Here is an 18,164-nt window from a genome sequence, read left to right as displayed (position 1 = left end):
TGTGAATGGTGGAATCTAGGTAGCAGGTAAATGGGTGTTTGCTGTGAATTTCTTTTAAATTTGCTGTATGTTTGAGAATGTTCATAATAAAAGCGTTGGGGGGAAAGTAGGACCTGTGTCAGTTGCAGTGGCTGAGTTCTTCCCCATCTTTAGTGCCACCACCTTAGCCAAAGTTGCTAACCACTCTTTCCTAAACATTCATTCATTCAACAAATCCTTACTGAGCACCTATGATGTGCCAGGCACTGTTCTAGGTTCCCAGACCATAACATTGAACGAGTCAGAGAAAGTCTGTTTGGTGTAGCTTTTTTTTTTTTCCCCTGGAGGAGGAGAGAGACAACAAACATGTATAAATATGTACTATTTCAGTGAGGACATTAAATGTTATGAAGGTGAATAAAGCAGCGTAAGAGGACAGAGAGTACTTGGGAGGGGGGTTTATTTTCCATCAGCTGTACAAGAGAGGTAACTCAGATCTCAGACCAGAAACAGTGAGGGAGGGAGTCGCGGAGAGGATAGAGAAGGCTCCAGAATGCGTGGCTGACGCAGACACAGACGCACTGGACTGTTGTAAACTCCTCTCTGCTTCCCTGCACTGGTCTCTGCGTTTGCTTTTGCCCCATTCTGCCCTTCATCACAGCAAACAGAGGAGGGTGAGCGCTGCTTTGCAGGGAAGGAGGTGCTTTTCTTCCTGCAGATCAGCAGCATGGATTGTTAGGCTGAGTTGAGGTTGCCATGGAGTTTGGTGATGGGGATGGACCCGCTGGATGATAATGTGGGTTATGGTTAATTTGACCAAGTAGAGGCAGGTCACTCCCTGGAACGGCTGCACCCCCCTCAGCCCACCAGCAAAACCTGAGGATTCCTGCAGTTCACGTTGCTGCTGCTGTTTATCATTACTCAGCTTTCCATGGCAATCGAACAGGTGTAAAATAATACCCTGCCATATTCAACTTGCGTTTCTCAAATCGTTAATGATTTTGAGCCCTTCTCCACCTGCTTGCTAGCTAAAGATGTAGCTTTTAACTTTCAGAAGACATGAAATATTCTAAAATGATCACTCGAACAGCTGTAGTTACCCAGGACAAACGTGGGAACAGAGTTTGCATAATCATCATCTTCACTAAGGGTTCACATTTTATAGGTGATAATAAAGAACCTGCAGAGGTTCAAGCAGACAAACTGTCCAGGAGTTAAGTCACTGGAGATGAATACACTTGGCTTAACCGGGGACTTTGTCCCACTGGGCAAAATTTGTGTTGTTTTGCTGCTGCTGTTTTTCTTCAAACCTTTATAACTGATTGGAATATATTTTTTTAACTGTCTACCTTATCTTTTCCACAAAGGAGGACGCCCACATCAGGGCTCTGTATTCTCAGAGGCACTTGTGTCATCTTTTCCTTCCTAAATGTTCTCATTAGGTCCCATGATACCATGTGGCCTGAGGCTTTCTTTCATCGCAATTTAGGCTGAAGCTTGAAGTGCACTTGAAGCTTACAGTGTTCTATTTCCTTGGGGGCGAAAGGAAATGAACATTCAGCCCAGGCGTAATCCTGGAGTCCTCTGGAAATAGGACAGAAGGAAGAGGTGGGTTGATTCTACTCTTGAATTGAAAGCTGATCTTGGTTCTGAAAGCTGTGGGTCTTCGTGTGTGTGTGTGTGAGTGTGAAAGAGAGCATGGGTGTGTATGGATGTGTGGGAGTGACTTTGTGTGCATGAGAGTGAGTGTGTCAGCATTAATGTGTGAGTGAGCATGAGAGAGTATGTGTGAATGTGTGTATGTGTATAAATGTTTATTTCACTTCACATAATGTCCTCAAGCTTCATCCATATTGTAGTATGTGTCGGACTATCCTTCCTTTTTAAAGCTGAATAATATTCCATTTTATGGATATACCACATTTTGTTCATCCATTCATCCATCCATTTTGGTTCTTTTTTTCCCTTCTGACTTTATCGAGATATAATTGACATACACAAGTCCCCTACATAGGAACATTCAAGTTGCGAGCTTTCAAAGATGTGAACGTGTGTTCACATGTCCAGTCACATAAGTTAGTTCACGGGTCTGGCGTACATTGTCACGTGCATGCATCCTCTACAAGTGGTTGTGCTTTTGTGCACTTTACACTATTGTATGGCGTACAGTACAGTAGCTTTATTTCAAGCCCAGGATGTCTGGAAGCAAGTGTAAAAGCAGCGGTGCAGTAGCGGGTACTACTGTACTTTTCAAGGTACTGTACTGTAAGATTAAAAATGTTTTCTTTATTTTTTGTGTTTGTTTTTTATGTTTTATTTATGTGAAAAGTATTATAAACCTATTACAGTACGGTACTACACAGCTGACTGTGTTAGTTGGGTACCTAGGCTAACTTTGTTGGACTTAAACGAACAAATTGGACTTGCGAACATGCTCTCGGAATGGAACGCGTTCGTAGGTAGGGGACTTACCGCACAGCACTGTATAAGTTTAAGGTGTACAGCATAATGATGTGACTTACATACATTATGAAATGATGACGACAATAAGTAGTGAATATTCATCATCTCATATAGACACAAAAGAACAGAAAAAGAAAACATTTTTTTCTGTGTGATGAGAACCCTTGGGATTTACTCTCTTAACTGTCATATATGACAGCAATGCTAATTGGACTAATCATGTTGTATATTACACCCCTAGCACTTATTTATCTTATAACTGGAAGTTTGTACCTTTCGACTGCCTTCATCCAATTCCCCCTCCCCCACCGCCCCCACCCTCGCCTCTGGTAACCACAAAACTGAAACTGATCTCTTTTTCTTTCTTTTTCTAAGATTTATTTTTTTAATTTTATTTTTTTAAATTTATTTATTATTATTATTTTTTTTGGCAGTGTTGGGTCTTGGTTGTTGCACGCGGGCTTTCTCTAGTTGCGGAGAGCGGGGGCTACTCTTCGTTGTGGTGCGCGGGCTTCTCATTGCGGTGGCTTCTCTTGTCGTGGAGCTCGGGCTCTAGGCGCGCGGGCTTCAGTAGTTGTGGCACGCGGGCTCTAGAGCGCAGGCTTCAGTAGTTGTGGCGCACGGGCTTAGTTGCTCCGCGGCATGTGGGATCTTCCCGGACCAGGACTCGAACCCGTGTCTGCTGCATTGGCAGGCAGATTCTTAACCACTGCACCACCAGGGAAGTCCTTAAGATTTATTTCTATTTATTTATTTATATTTATTTTCACTGCGCCAGGTCTTAGTTGCAGCTGATCTCTTTTTCTATGAGTTCTCCTTTTGTTTGCTTGTTTTTGAAGTATAATTGACCTACAACACTGTGTTAGTTCCTGGTGTACAACATAGTGATTTGATATTTCTACATTGGAAGTGTACAGTTATCACTGTCTTAGATATCCCTATGTGCCTTTTCCACTCAATCTTATTTGCTCTATTTTCAATGTTCTTTTTCTGGCCAGGTCTAATCACCACAAAATGAGTAACAAGGTCCCTTGGGTGTGGTTTGGGGGCAGATGCCTCCCACTGAAAGCCTTCCCAGCAGAGAGCTTTATATTCATAGATATAATTATGGATCATCTGTAATGTTCATACCAGCCATTGTTTTATAACATGTCATTATCTAAACAGTGTTTCACAAACCTTGAAACTAACTAGGCATTACAGGTTCTTTGATGCTTATAACAGGAAAAAGAATTCACCAAATGTTTTGAACACCAGGAGACACCTTACTCCTCAAGAAGCCCAGACTGGTGGCTAAAAGCAAGAGAAAAATAAGAACACATCTTTGCATTTGCTTGTTCATGTGCAGCAAAACCCTTGAAGATGACCCAAGAAATATATTCTAGTTGTCATGCTCAGAAGACGGGGTGAGGACAGGACAGAAGGGGGACAAGGTCATGATGGAGTTTATCACTCTGTACATTTTTTATAAGCATACTTTGTTTTTGTACCACGTGGAAATAATATGTACTCAAAAAATAAAGTAGAAATGATGTTACACACACATACACATACAGAGATTCTCATGCAATTCTCGCTGGGTTCAAACCCAGCTATTTCTTCCTGTGTAGCTTTGGAAAATGACTTTAATCTCTCTTTGCCTTGGTTTCCCCCTGCTTATAGTGGAGATAACAATAGTAGCAACTTCTCAAGGTTAATGGGAATATTAGCAAGTTAATCTGTGTAAAGCCATTAAAACAATTTTACAGAGCATGCACTCAGCATATGTTAGCCATCAGTGTTAACATTCTCTCCATGAGTAAGTAAAATCAAAAAAGGGCTTTCTTTTCACCTCCCCCCGCCACCCTAACAAATATAGCCAGCGAGGATTTTACTGAGAAAAACTGATTTCTTTTTATAATGGGGAAAGTCACATTTCTGAATCGATCTCTGCTTTTTTAAAAGACAGGCTCATAATTTTATTCCCTGAGATTAAGGACACTAGCACAAGTGAAACGCTGACTATAACGACTCAGTGCATGTGAGTGAGTTATTATCATCATTATTATCAGCATGATCATTTGGGGGGGTAGCTGGTTGCACAGAGGAGATGGTTCTGGAAGACACCCGCAAGGTCACCATGATCCAAGAATACACAGAGATGGGAATTCCCTGGCGGTCCAGTGGTTAGGACTCGGTACTTTCACTGCCATGGGCCCAGGTTCAATCCCTGGTCAGGGAACTAAGATCCCACAAGGTGAATGGCGTGGCCAAAAAACAAAACAAAACAAAACAAAGAGAATAAACAGAGATTATGGTGACCTCTTGGACTTAGTAAATCATTATATTAGTAGCAGTAATTGGATAACAGTGGCTGAGATCTGAGGCTAGAAACACTGAGCCCCTCACCCAAGGTCTCACTGGAACGGGTCTGACTCCAGAGGTCCCATTCTCAGCCCTTCCTTTTAGTACCTGAGAGATCCAAGGTCAGGATCAAGACCTGAGCTCACCAGGTGCAAGGCTCAGAGCTCATCAAGTGCAAAGCTCAGGCTCCTGTCACCAGCCCGGGTTGCACCTGCCACCTCTGTTCCCACATCTGGGTCCAGAGCTGGGTGCTGAGGCCTCCAGGGTGACTGACCCAAGAGAACCTGGGGCCCCTCCTTTGTCCCTCACTCTTCACCTCTAACTCTCTCCAGTGTGTTTCTCTGGATCCACAAGGGGGCAGTGTCGCCCAGTAGTTAGGCGCACAGAGGCAGCGTTGGAGTTGGGAGGGGTGGTGTCCAAATCCCATCTCTAACGACTACCAGCTTGGTCAATCGTAAATGACTCTTAGCTTCCGTGTGCCTCAGTTCTTCATCTGTAAAGTCGGGGTGATAATACTTCCTATTTCATAGGATGTTGAGGCGATTGAGTTAACATTCGTGGAGAACCTAGAATAGTATCTGGAACAAAATAAGTGCTCTATATGTAGTCTACAAGTAAGTCTATATGTAAGTACTCTTCATGACAGTGATGATGGTGTATGAATAGTATTGTTATTTGTGACTTGCTTTTTCTCTGATCTGTTTGTGTCCACATCTTTCCGCATCCATGTCTCCACTTTTCTTCTTCTTTGGGGTCACAAAGTCTTCTGCTTTCTGGGGCCAGGCAGGTAATGAGGGAAATCAACTAGCTGTGGGCCAAGGAAAACCACAGGATGCCCCCAGGGCTGTGGCCACTCAGAGCCTGCTGAGGATGGATTATGGCCATGTGAGAATGCAGATGCATTGCCGACTGATGTCATGGCCTTTTCAAGAGATGCTTAAGATCTCCTGATCTTTCAATGCTGGTGGCCATTTTTTTTTAAATGAGCCAAAGAATGTGGGCAGCCTCTAGAAGCTGAAAAGGCAAGGGAATGGACTCTTCCCAAGAGCCTCCAGAAGGAATCAGCCCAGTGAGACTGACTTTGGACTTTGACCTCCAGAACTGTAGTAGAATAAATCTGTGCTGTTTTAAACCAATAAATTTGTGGTAATTTCTTACAGCAGCAATAGGAAATGAATGCAGATTTATATACTGATAATAAGCTTTTCACTGATAATCAGAGCATATATACTGATAATCAGGATACATATTAGGTTATATATCATATATATGTAATAAATATATAAGGGTATATATAATCAGAGTATGTATACTGATAATAGGGATGAAGTAATGGAGCTGAAACCGCCCAACCCAGATTAGGACTTGAACCCACTACCTTTTAATTAAAATCACACACCTGGTCTCAGGACCTAGTGAAGTTCAGGATCTTTATGTCTCAGTACAGAAAGAATTTAGTGAGAGACAAAGTGATAGGTAAGAAGTAAATTTATTTAGAGAGATACACATTCCATAGACAGAATGTGGTCCTTCTCAAAAGGCAAGAGCGTCCCTGGGAGAAAAACACTCCACAGACAGAGTGTGGGCCATCTCAGAAGGCAAGAGGCCCCAAAATATGGGGTGGTTAGTTTTTATGGGCTGGGTAATTTCATGGGCTATAGACTGGGAGGATTGTTCCAACTATTTTGGAGAAGGGGCAGAGATTTCCAGGAATTGGGCCATCGCCCACTTTTTGGCTTGTTATGGTCGGCCTAAGACCTGTCATGGCACCTGTGGGTGTGTCATTTAGCATTTGCTAATGTATTACAAGGAGCATATAATGAGGCTCAAGGTCCACTGGAAGTTGAATCTTCTGCCATCTTGGACCTAGTTGGTTCTAACAAGGGCTGTGTCATTCTTTTAAAGGTTGTGCCCTGCCACTGTAAATGGGAGGATGGGGAGGTGTGGACTGAGGGTGGGGGCTAGGAGGAGTCAGGGAAGGCTCATCTGAGGAGGGAATATTTAAGAAAAAGCCTGAGTAAGGACTGAGACAGGTAGCTATCTGGGCATAGAGCATTCTGGGTAGAAGCAGCAGCAAGTGCAAAGGTCCTGAGGTGGGAACATGCATCACATATCTAAGAAACATCAAGGAGGCAGGTGTGACGGGAGTAATCACCAGGGAGAGGGTGGGAGATGAGGTCAAAGCAGGAACAAAGGGAGACAGATTGTGTGTGGGCCTTTGGGTCATGGTGAGGATTCTAATTTCTACTCTGAAGGTGATCAGAAGTCTTTCAGATCAGGTTTACATGTTAAATATGTCTCTCCTACAGCTGAAGGCTATTTGCAGATCATCCCAGACAAAAGATCTGCTATTTCTAGAGCTCTTTTTCAAGATCAGCGACACTCCTGGGTGCCAAGAGAAGCAGCGGGGGGGAAAAAAAGTACCCTCCCTGGTCCCCGGCCACACCAGTTTGCAAAGTGCTTCTGGCAGTTTCCACTTAAGACCACTTAAGCTTTTTTGTTTTGCTAATCTTTGATTCCTATTTCCTCCACCTTAGCATTGCCCAATCAAAATATAGCAGGAGCTGCATACGTATTTAAAATTTTTCTGGTAGCCACTTTTGGCCTGAAACAAATCGACTGCCAGATATTTTTCCAACAAAGATATGTTTACTCAGGATCAGCAGAGAATTGCAACTTGGAGTCGGCCACCATGGAGAGCCACGTGCACGTCCCCCCGCGGCAAGGGAAGGAGAACGCTTTTATAGAGGGGAAAAGGAAGTTAGGGGCTAGAGTAAACAAAGGGTCCCTGGTTTTTCATTGGCTGAGTCATTGCCAGGAAAGAAGAGCAGTCTTTCTTCTTCCTGTTGGGCTCTACTATCATCACAGGGGGTGAGAGCTCCCCCTTCTGGTCGCCAGACGCTATTTAATTGGGATTTCTGTTTATTAATTTTTTACGCCACATTAAAAAAAGGAAAAAGAAACAAGTAAAATTTTAATTTTAGTAATATCTTTTATTTTAACCCAATATATTCAAATTATGATCATTCTGACATGTAATCAATACAAAATTATTAATAAGATAGTTTACTGTTTTGGGGACTTCCCTGGTGGTCCAGTGGGTAAGACTCCATGCTCCCAATGCAGGGGGCCCAGGTTTGATCCCTGGTCAGGGAACTAGATCCCGCTTGCATGCCACAACTAAGAAGCCCGCATGCCGCAACTAAAGATCCTGCATGCAGCAACTAAGACCCGGCGCAGCCAAAATAAATAAATAAATAAAATTATTTTTTTTAAAAAATAGTTTACTTTTTTTAATACCAAGCCTTAAAAAACTGGTGACTATTTCACACCTACAGCAGCAACTCCATTAGAATGCTAAATTTTCATCAGGAATTCTTGACCGTTACTTTAGAGCCTATAAAACTCAGAGTTGAAAAGGTAGATTCAGGTACCCAGATGGTTGCAAGGAACTTAAAACTTTCCCAATAACTGAATCAAGAGTCGGTATTTACATTTAACTTAGATGAAATTAAATAGTAAAAGCCAGTTCTTCAACCACGCTGGCCACGTTTTAAGTGCTCAATAGCCACCTATGGGGGCTGCTGTTTGGACAGTGAAGATCTAAGTGGATTTTAATCTGTTCCAAGTCCACTGGTCCTCCCCCCACCCCACCCCACCCCTCCTCCAGTCTGGCAGGAAATGTCTGCCACTTAGAGGGTCCCATCTTCTTCTGCAGGGTGATGACATAACTCAGCTTGGTGCTAAAAAAAAAGAGGGAATGTCCAGGGCTTTGGTCCATGGGGCCTACTACCTTAACTTCTGCTCCTTTGATATTTGCTGAGGCTCCCCCCAGCCCCAAACCCTGTTAAGTGGCTAGGAGATGCCCCCATAGTGGTCCCCACAGCCCACAGCCGTTTTCCCAGCTCGCAAGTGGTCAGGCTGTGTTCCCTGTAGTTCTCCAGGCTGGAGTAAGCTCCAACTTTCTCTCTCCAGTAAAAACCCCTCCCCAAGTCCTTCTCTCCATTGTTCCTGCTTCTGGTCGGACCCCCTGGTGCTGGCCTCTCTATCTCCTGGGAGAGGAGCAGGAAGGGGACATGCCTTCAGTAGGCAGTTTTCCTACTGAATCCCCATTGCCCTTAATAAGGAAAGAAAACGCTTCTCTTTGGGTAATATAATCTATCCCAAAGTAGCTTTAGTTATTGAGTGATATAGGGGCAGCCACTCCCCCCAGCCTCAAGTTTGTTCAAACCCAGCCTGAAGGCGTTTCCTGAGTTTACCAGGTAGAACTCAGGGGTCAGTTCCCTAAGGGCTGGGTCAGACACCCCTGGAAACATGGTCAGGGCCACCTTGGGCCTTAGGGCAGGTGACATTCCTCAGCGGGTGGCCACCCTCCACCGTGTGCAGCAACAAGGACCCAATGCAGCCAAAAAATTTAAAAAATTTAAAAATAAATAAAAAATGACTCCCAGAATGCTTACATAATCTCTCTGTGTGTCATTCTGTCTTTGCCTCTGTCTGTGCCCATCTCTCTGTCCTCCATTCTGTGTCTCTCTCTCCCTGTCTCCCTCTGTGTCCCAGTCTGTCTGTCTCTGCCTCAATTTGGGTCTCTATGCCTGTTGTCCCTTGGTCTCTGTCTCTCTCTGTCTTTGTCTTCTTCCTGTCAACCTCTGTGTCTCTGTTCTTTGTCTCTGTGTCTCTGTCTCTCTTTGTCTCTTGTCTCTCTGTGTCTCTCCTTGTCTCTTATCTCTCTGTCTTCATCTCTTTTCCCTGTTCTCTCTCTGTGTCTCTATCTATATCCTTCGGTGGTTTTATTTCTGTCTCTGGTCCCAATCTCTTTGCCCATCTCTGTATCTCTTGGTCTCTGCCTCTCTCCATCCCCCACCCCAGCCTGGGTTCTCACCCTCGAATCCCCACTCCTGGGGTCATTCCCACCTGCCAGGCTGGAAGCATCTCCATGGCGTGACTCACACACACACTCTGTCTTGGATTCATCCCCAAATAACTGGGACACGTCTGCCTAACCTCGAGCAGGATAGGACATAGGTGAGGCCACAGAACAGGGCGGAGGAATGCCACGTCCACTCCCTTCTCCCTCATTCCAGCCGCCCCAGCCCTGTCCCTCACTCTGGCCCCAACCTGCCTCCTCCCAGTGTCCAGACCTAAGTCACATCTGGGCTGCTGTGAGGCCTGAGCCCACTCTACACCCCACCCCTCCCCCTCCTCCTGGCCTCCTCTATCTTCATGGTCAGAGCTTCAGGTCCCAGGAGCAGGGCAAGGTCAAGGGTCTCTGTGCCCCCAGGTGACTGAATGCAGGCAGATAGATGGAGACCGAGCCAGAGAACCAGGCAGACACTAAGAAAGGGCTAGAGACAGAGAAATCAGAGAGAAACGGGGCCAGAGAGAGACAGAGAGACACAGACATTCATCCCTCAGCAGCACCGTCATCTGTCCCCACAACCCCTCATCGACGCCGTCCACATCTGTTCCTTAGGTGACCTCATCCAACCCCATGGCTATAGACACAACGTCTCCTAGGACGACTCCCCACCGTTTCTCACCAGCCCTGACCTCCGTCTGCCCCGTGGTGCTCACACATTCAGCCACTTGCCTCCTGATGGGCGCCTCCAGCTCAGCCCTTCTCCCCACACCTCTTCGCTCCTCCGCACAAATGGCGCCACAAATGGAGCCGCCAACAGACCCAGCCTCCGAGACACCATCCTTACCTCCTTTTTCCTCCCTCCCCACCTTCCACCCACTGGCTGGTACTTGACTTCCCCGGCCCTCCCCCACATGAGCCCTGGGCATACGTGTTTCTCTTCTCCTTGGACCACAGCATCCCCCACCCAGGCTGTTGCCACCTCCCACCTCCGCCCTGGTCTCTCTGCTTCCATCTCACCCTCTACAATCATTCTCCACGCGGGATGTTTTTGAAACATAAATAAGATCGTGCCCCTCCTACCTCGTGCTTAAAATCCATTGCACTGAAAATAAACCCAAACTCTTTACCCTGGCATGCAAATCCCTGCACAGTCTGCCCCGTTCCTCGCCTTACTCTGTCTCGTACACACCAACTTCTCTCTCTCTCTCTCTCCTCTCTCTCTCTCTCTCCCCCCTCTTCCCCAGGCTTCCGGGGATCTTATTTCCCCCGACCAGGGATTGAACCGGGTCCACCTCAGTGAAAGCGCCACGTCCTAACCACTAGACATCCAGGGAGTCCCTCCAACTTCTCTTTTTCCTGCAAAGCTCACTGCCTCTCAGCCTCAAAGTCGACTCCTCTGAGACTCCCCGACCACCCCCTCATCTGCAGTCACCCCACCCAATCCCGGTCACTCCCTAGTATCACCCGCGTTCTCTGCACACACATTACTACCAGATATTTGCTTGTCCCTGTAGTTTTTCTGTTTGTCATTCTCCCCCGCTGGGACGTGAGCCCCAGCAGCACCGGAATTTGCTTGTCCCTTCCCGCATCTCAAGTGCGGACAGCAGAGCTCAGAGCACGACAGGAGCTCTCTGCTGAGCCAGGACTTCACCCTGTGCCCACTGACTGGGCGCCTAGGACACTCCCGACACTTCGTTCGGGCGTTTTCCCTGCATTATCTCTTTGGATGCATTTTGGGAGAGAGGAAAAATGGTTACCCCGATTTTACAGATGGGAAAACGGAGGCTCACAGGGGTGCAGTCACCGGCCCAAGGTTCCAAAGGTAGAACTTGATGCTGGGGATTTGAATCCGGGAAGTTTTGCTGGGGAAGCACAGCCGGGAGAGAGAGGAAGGGAGGGAAGATGAGAGAGATTTAATGAGAGAGAGAATAAGAGAAAAAGAAAATGAGAGATAGAATGTGTGTGTGTGTGTGTGTGTGCGTGAGAGAGAGAGAGAGAGAGAAGAAACCTGACAGAGAACCAAGAAAGAAGGGGGGAGTGAGGCCAGGGTCCCCCAGCCCCTCTGGCTCCCTGACCGCAGCCGGGCATGAGGCAGCCTGAGAGCGCTGAGCTGGAAGCTGGGAGCACCTGACCCCAGGAATGTATCCCTGGGGGGCAGGCCGGCCCAGCTGGGGATGCTTATAAGCCCCACAGGGGCCCCTGTCGGACGTAGCAGGCAGGAGCTCAGCCCAAAGCAGGATCCGGGAGCCCAGAGACAGCCAGGTGAGTGGCCCCCAGGTCCCCACTCACCGCCCCCTAAGAGCATGCAGTCTTTGTGACCCACTGTCTCTACAGCTCCGTGTCCCTGTGGTTCTCAGCATCCGGACCTTGTGTCTCCAGGTCTCTTCTCCAAACAGGTCTCTAGTTAGGAGTGTCTCTCCAGTTCTCTCTCTGTCTCCCCCGGTCTCTCTATTTCCCTGAATCTCTCTCTCCCTGACTCTGCCTCTCAGTCTGTCTCTGATGATCTCGCTTACGTGCTCCATCTTCCCTCCATCCTTGAGAGTCCAGTCTCCTCCATCCTCCTGCCTCGCCCAGTTTATAGATGGAGAGACACCTTCTCCATCCCTTCCTCTCCACCTAGTTCTCTCTCTCTCTCTCTTTCCACTTCACTCTCCCTCTCTCTTTTTCTCTCTCAATCTCTAAATCTCTCTAGGCTGTGGGTCTCTGGGCCATGATCTCAGACCCTATGGCATGTGTGTGTCGGGGGAGGGGTGGTATAGGTCCTTGTTTGCCCAATAATATCCTGGGAGGGCAGGAATGGAGAAAGAAAGAGACAGATGCAGGGCCCCCAGACTCACCTGAGACTGACACTCATGCATGTGCTGAAGGATGACCATGGCAGGAAACCCCTGGGGCTGGTTCCTGGGCCACCTCTTCCTCAGTGCCACAGGTATCTGTGTGTGTGTGTGTCTGTGTGTGTGTGTGTGTGGTGTGTGACTGTCTGTGCCTGAGGCACAGTGTTTGTTACGACACAGGCATGACTCAGTGTCCTCCTGGATGTGCCTGAAGCTGCGTGGGTGACAGTACTGTGTGACCGTTGCTCTCCAGATGCACACTTGTGATTCCTTGTATCACAGGGAGTTTGCATGTGTGCTGCCTGTGTACTGGGTGTGTGTGGCTCTGCATGCCTCTGTGTGTGACATAGTATGACAGGGTGTGTGGTCGTGCCCGTGAGAGTCGGTGCGTGATTGGGTGAACAACTCTGACAGTCTGTGCCTCTGAATATCCTGCAGAGTGGCAATGCTGTGAGGACCTGGGGAGCCTGGGGTGCCGCTAAAAGGGAGATGGTGCTTCTGGGGGAGTCACCCATCGTTGGCAATCTGTGCCTGCTTCCTGGGTCTCCGACCCTTGGGCCCCCAGACAGCAACATCACGGGACGGTGTGATAGGGTTTCTGTGTGAGCCGGCTTTTTGCTGCTATGGGTGAGGCTGAGCCAGGGAAGGAGAGACTCGGAGGGCCATAGAGTGTGGCACTGCCTCGAGTGTCTGGCTGTGTCGCCCTTGCCTCTGCCACCTTGTGTGAGGGGGTCTACTTGTGCTGGGAGGCTCGTAGCCCCAGTAGTGCACGAGCCTGTCGTGGCGCGCGCGCGCGCGCGCGCGCGTGTGTGTGTGTGTGAGAGAGAGAGGTGACATGTGGGTCCCAGAGATCGATGTGACACACTTACAGCTGAAAGTCTCCTCTTGACAAGTGACCCTACCTCCTATACCCTGATCTCCGCCTCTTGAATCCTAACCCACCCCAAGGAATCTGATCCGTGGAGTAAAAGGCCTGCACTGTGATCCCGCCCCCTTCTCCTCACTCATTCTTGATTCCGCCCCTAAAAGCCTAACTGCCCTCAGGATCCCTGACTCCATCCCTGCGGTCCTGACCACACCGCCTGCACTGTGACCCCGCCCCCAAGTGGCCTAGTCCTGCCTCCTGAGTCTGTCCCCCAGCCCTGACCACGCCCCCCTGGACCGAGGTTCCCCCCACCCCCCCTCCACCAAGCTCTCACAAGCCCTGGTTCCACCCTGAGCCCATCCCCCTGACCTCGGAAGCCCTGATCTAGCCCCTGCACCGTGGCCACGCCCCTGCACCGTGGCCCCGCCCCCAAAGGCCGTGACCACGCCCCCAGGAGTAAGTGTCCTCCAGCCTTCTGGGCCTTTTCCCCAGGCCTGACCACGCCCCTGCACCGAGCCCCGCCCCCAGAAGCCCCCGTTCCCCTCTGAGCCCGTCCCCCAGCCCTGACTCCGCCCTCAGGATCCCTCGCCTGGGGTGGCGGCAGCCACATCATAAACGGCGAGGACTGCCACCCGCACTCGCAGCCTTGGCAGGAGGCACTGTTCTTAGAAAAGGAATTTTTCTGCGGGGGCGTCCTGGTGCATCCTCAATGGGTGCTGTCAGCCGCACACTGTTTCCAGAAGTGAGTGCAGGGCGGGGCGGGGACGGGGGCGGGGCCTGGGTCCTAGGGAGGACCCGGATGTATGGTGAGCTGAGGGGAAGCGCTTAATAGGTTCAATCTCTGGGTACTAAAAGTGAAAACCAGTGTGAAGCAAGGCTCTGCGAGGGAGGCGGGAGCTATGTGTTGCTTTGGAAGGACTCAAGAGTCCTGGGTTGAAATCCCAGCTCAACTGCTGAGTTACTAGGGACTTAAGGCAAGTTCTTGTCCCTGGATTATTGATCGTGCCTTAGGTTGGGTAGCTCTTAGCGCAGTGCTTAGCAAGGAAGATGGGGCTACGGTAAGGGGCTGGAGGTGGGGTTGTGCTTGAAGGCAAGAATGGTGATAACGGTGTAGTAGCCACAAAGCTATTTTGTCCCCACCCCCACCCCCCCACCCTGTGGCCCTCAGTTCCTATACCATCGGGCTGGGCCTGCACAGTCTTGAGGACGACCAAGAGCCAGGCGGTCGGATGATGGAGGCTCACCTCTCCATCCAGCACCCCGAGTACAACAGACCATCTCTTGCCAACGACCTCATGTTCATCAAGTTGGAAGAATTGGTGCCCCAGTCTGACACCATCAGCACGTCAGCATCGCCTCACAGTGCCCGACCGCTGGGGATTCTTGCCTCATTTCCGGCTGGGTCAGCTAGCGAATGGTGAGCTCGGGAGTGTGGGTGTGTCCGGCCTCTCTGAGGGGTTCTCTGCCCAGCCAGAGAGGCTGATCCGATGCTCTGCGTCCCAGGCCGACTGCCCAAAGTGCTCCAATGCGTGAATATCTCAGTGGTGTCGGAGGAGATCTGCAGTGAGCTCTATGCCCCCGTGTACCACCCCAGCATGTTCTGCGCTGGCGGAGGCCAGGACCAAAAGGACTCCTGCCATGTGAGAGATGGGAGAAGGGAAGAGGGGAGAAGATCCAGGGAGAGATGGAGAAGGGAGGGGACAGGGAACCGTGGTGAGAAACAGAGATACGGGAAGATAGTGTGACGATCGGGGAGAGAGACTGAAAGAGAGAAATCGACACGGGAATAAAGAGAAGCAAAGAAAGACAGAAACAGAAATAGAGAAAGACAGATTCAGTAAGGCAGAAACACACATGCACACACGCACACCCAGAGAAAAACAGATACACAGACGCACAGAGATGAAATGCCAAGTGAAATAGGAAAAGAAACAAAAATAGAATATACAAAGAGATGCAGAGAGGCACAGAGACTCCAGGAGTCGTTGAGACAGAGAAATAAGCTACAGGGGGAGAAAAAGAAGGAGAGACACAAACAGAGACAGAAAGTAACAAACCCAAGAGAATCTACCAGCTGTTAGGATGTAGGGGAGCAGAATTGGTGCGGTCAGGGCTCTAGAATGGAACGTTTAAGGAATATGTTGCTATCTTTTTTTCCCCCTCTCCTGCCATTGCTTCTCCTCATTTGGTTCCTTTCTGATCTCACATCTATCTCCATCTCTCTGTGTTTTGGATTCTCATTCTCTGTCTCTCCACAACAGGGTGACTCTGGGGGCCCCCTGGTCTGCAACGAGTCCCTGCAGGGCCTTGTGTCCTTTGGACAATCCCCGTGTGGCCAGCCCAACGTGCCAGGCGTCTACACCAACCTCTGCAAGTTCACAGACTGGATACAGAAAACCATCCAGGCCAGTTAACTCCAGGAACTGGGACCCATGAAACTGAACCCCCAAATATAAGCTGATGAAGGAATTCAGGAATCTGGGTTCCCAGTGCCTTCCTCCCTCAGACCCAGGAGTCTAGACCCCCTCCCGCATCTCCAGTAGTCCAGTCCTGCTAAGAATATCTTCCTGTACACAGTGCCCCCTAGTGGCACAATGTTGACCCCGCCTTACCATTAGTAGAGAAAGTTGGTTTTTCACCGTCATTTGTCCCTTCCTCTATGCCCAGAAATAAAGTCTAAGAGAAGCACGGGTTCGGCTCAGACTCTCCTCTTTACTTCCCCTCCCATCCAAGGGATTCCAGCAAATAGCTTTCCCTCCTTGTGCCTCAGTTTCCCCATGACCAAAAAATTTTTTTTAATTTTTATTGGAGTATAGTTGATTTACAAATTTGTGTTAGTTTCTGCTTACAGCAAAGTGATTCAGTTATACATAAACATATATCCACTCTTTTTAAAATTCTTTTCCCATACAGGTCATTACAGAGTATTGAGTAGAGTTCCCTGTGCTATACAGTAGGCCGAAATTTTTTACAATTTGACAAGATTGAGAGTTAGCTGGGTGCATGCATTTGGGACTCGATGTCACACTCTCAAGCTGGGGCCTCACACATCTGTTTTCTCTCCCTGGGCCTCAGTTTCCCCATTTGTAAAACGGGGGTTTTGATAAAGGGGTTTCAGAGAGAGATGCCAAAACTGAGAGATGGAGAGCCCTCACTTCGGCAAGTCCTGATCTACAGCTGCCTGACTGTGTCCTCTGAGAAAGACCCCCACAACCACCCCTCCCCAGCATTCTGGGAAAACAGGACTGATAATGGCCTGGGATTACTCAGCACTGATTGCCAGGCACGAATTTCAGGCACTGATGCCTCAAAACACTCCTACGAGGCAGAAACAATTATTATTCTCATCTTACAGATGAGGAAACGGAGACACAGGAAGGCCAAGTGGCTTGCCTAAAGACACACAACATTATGTGTTGGAGGCAGGATTCGAACCTGGCTGCCCGGAGCCAGAGTCCGCGTCTGAATCACGTCCTGTGTTAACCCATCTTTCACGCACCGGCCTAATTTTGATTTACACACCTGCTCTGTGCATATTACCTCGTCCAACCCCACCCATTTCCACTCCTCCCCCACTCTAAGACCCCATCACGGGTACGCAGTGATAACCAGAGAGGTGATGTTTCACACCCAAGGAAACACAGGACTTCCTGGACCATTCTCTTGTCCCTCCCCCCAGACTTCTGCAGCCTGGATGACCTTGAGCATCTCTCCTCCCCACCGTCTGCTCGTGTGTGTGGAATCGTTTACTGTGTGCTCTTAGCTCCTTACGCACTAACTCTTACTCCTTGCAAAATTCTGTGGTTTTATCTGATTATTATTAAATAAAACTATCTGATTTTAAGGATGAGAAACTGAAAGCACTTACCAGAATTTCCAAAACAGCAAGTAGTGGAGCAGGGGTCTGAGCCCAGGACCCTGAAACTCCACTTTTGACTGGTTCCATAATGAAGGGGGAGGGGGGGTTGTGGTGAGACGAAATTAGAGAAGGGCTGACACTACATGAGGAGTTCCCTGGGGCATCAAGAGTCCAGTCCCGGGCTTCCCTGGTGGCGCAGTGGTTAAGAACCTGCCTGCCAACGCAGGGGACGCAGGTTTGAGCCCTGGTCCGGGAAGATCCCACATGCCGCGGCGCAACTAAGCCCACGGGCCACAACTACTGAAGCCCGCACGCTTAGAGCCCGTGCTCCGCAACAAGAGAAGCCACCCCAATGAGAAGCCCTCTCACGGCAACTAAGAGTAGCCCCCGCTCGCCGCAACTAGAGAAAGCCCGCGTGCAGCAACGAAGACTCAACGCAGCCAAAAATTAAAAAATAAATTAAATAAATAAATTTAAAAAGAAAAAAAAAAAAGAGTCCAATCCCCCTCCCAGGGTGGGCAGGATGCAGTGACTGTCTCCCTGGGGCAGGAGTTCCAGATGAGGCTTGTTCCCTCAGGGGGATCCAAAGGGGCTCAAACACCAGGCCGAAGGCATCTGTCCAGGGGTGATGGTGAGTCTCCATGGAAGGGTTGTGAGCAGGGAAGGGGCAGGGTCAGCTCTGAGTGTATAGAGAGACCCTCTGAAGCCAACTGGTGATGGGCAGGAGGGGACAGACTGGAGGGTGGGAGGCCGCGGTGGAGGCTGGGGTGAGGGTCCAGGAATAGAGGGGAGCACCTGAGCCAGACCGCGGGGACAGAGAAGAGGGACAGGGCTGGGTACCGCTGGGCTGTAGGGGATGAGGGGAGGGAAGGGGTGGAGACAGCACCCTCGGGGATCTGGCCACGTGACTGAGTGGACAGTGGGGGCTGCCCCTGGGATGGGAAACACGGGAGGAAGGAG

At 49.1% G+C, this 18,164-nt stretch overlaps 1 protein-coding gene across 1 annotated transcript; it reads left to right on the top strand.

The window, feature by feature from the left end:
* Window positions 1-11,820: 11,820 nt before the first annotated feature.
* On the top strand, window positions 11,821-16,027 carry KLK4 (kallikrein related peptidase 4). The gene is given in 6 exon segments (XM_061172497.1): window positions 11,821-11,908; window positions 13,925-14,087; window positions 14,514-14,683; window positions 14,686-14,747; window positions 14,824-14,985; window positions 15,607-16,027. Coding segments are annotated over 6 exon segments (798 nt in total). The 3' UTR covers window positions 15,760-16,027.
* The last annotated feature ends 2,137 nt before the right edge of the window (window positions 16,028-18,164 follow it).

This window comes from Eubalaena glacialis, chromosome 18 (assembly GCF_028564815.1).
Source record: "Eubalaena glacialis isolate mEubGla1 chromosome 18, mEubGla1.1.hap2.+ XY, whole genome shotgun sequence".
Taxonomy (NCBI): domain Eukaryota; kingdom Metazoa; phylum Chordata; class Mammalia; order Artiodactyla; family Balaenidae; genus Eubalaena; species Eubalaena glacialis.
The sequence above is the reverse complement of the archived record's forward strand: the minus strand, read 5'-3'. Positions and strand labels throughout refer to the sequence as shown.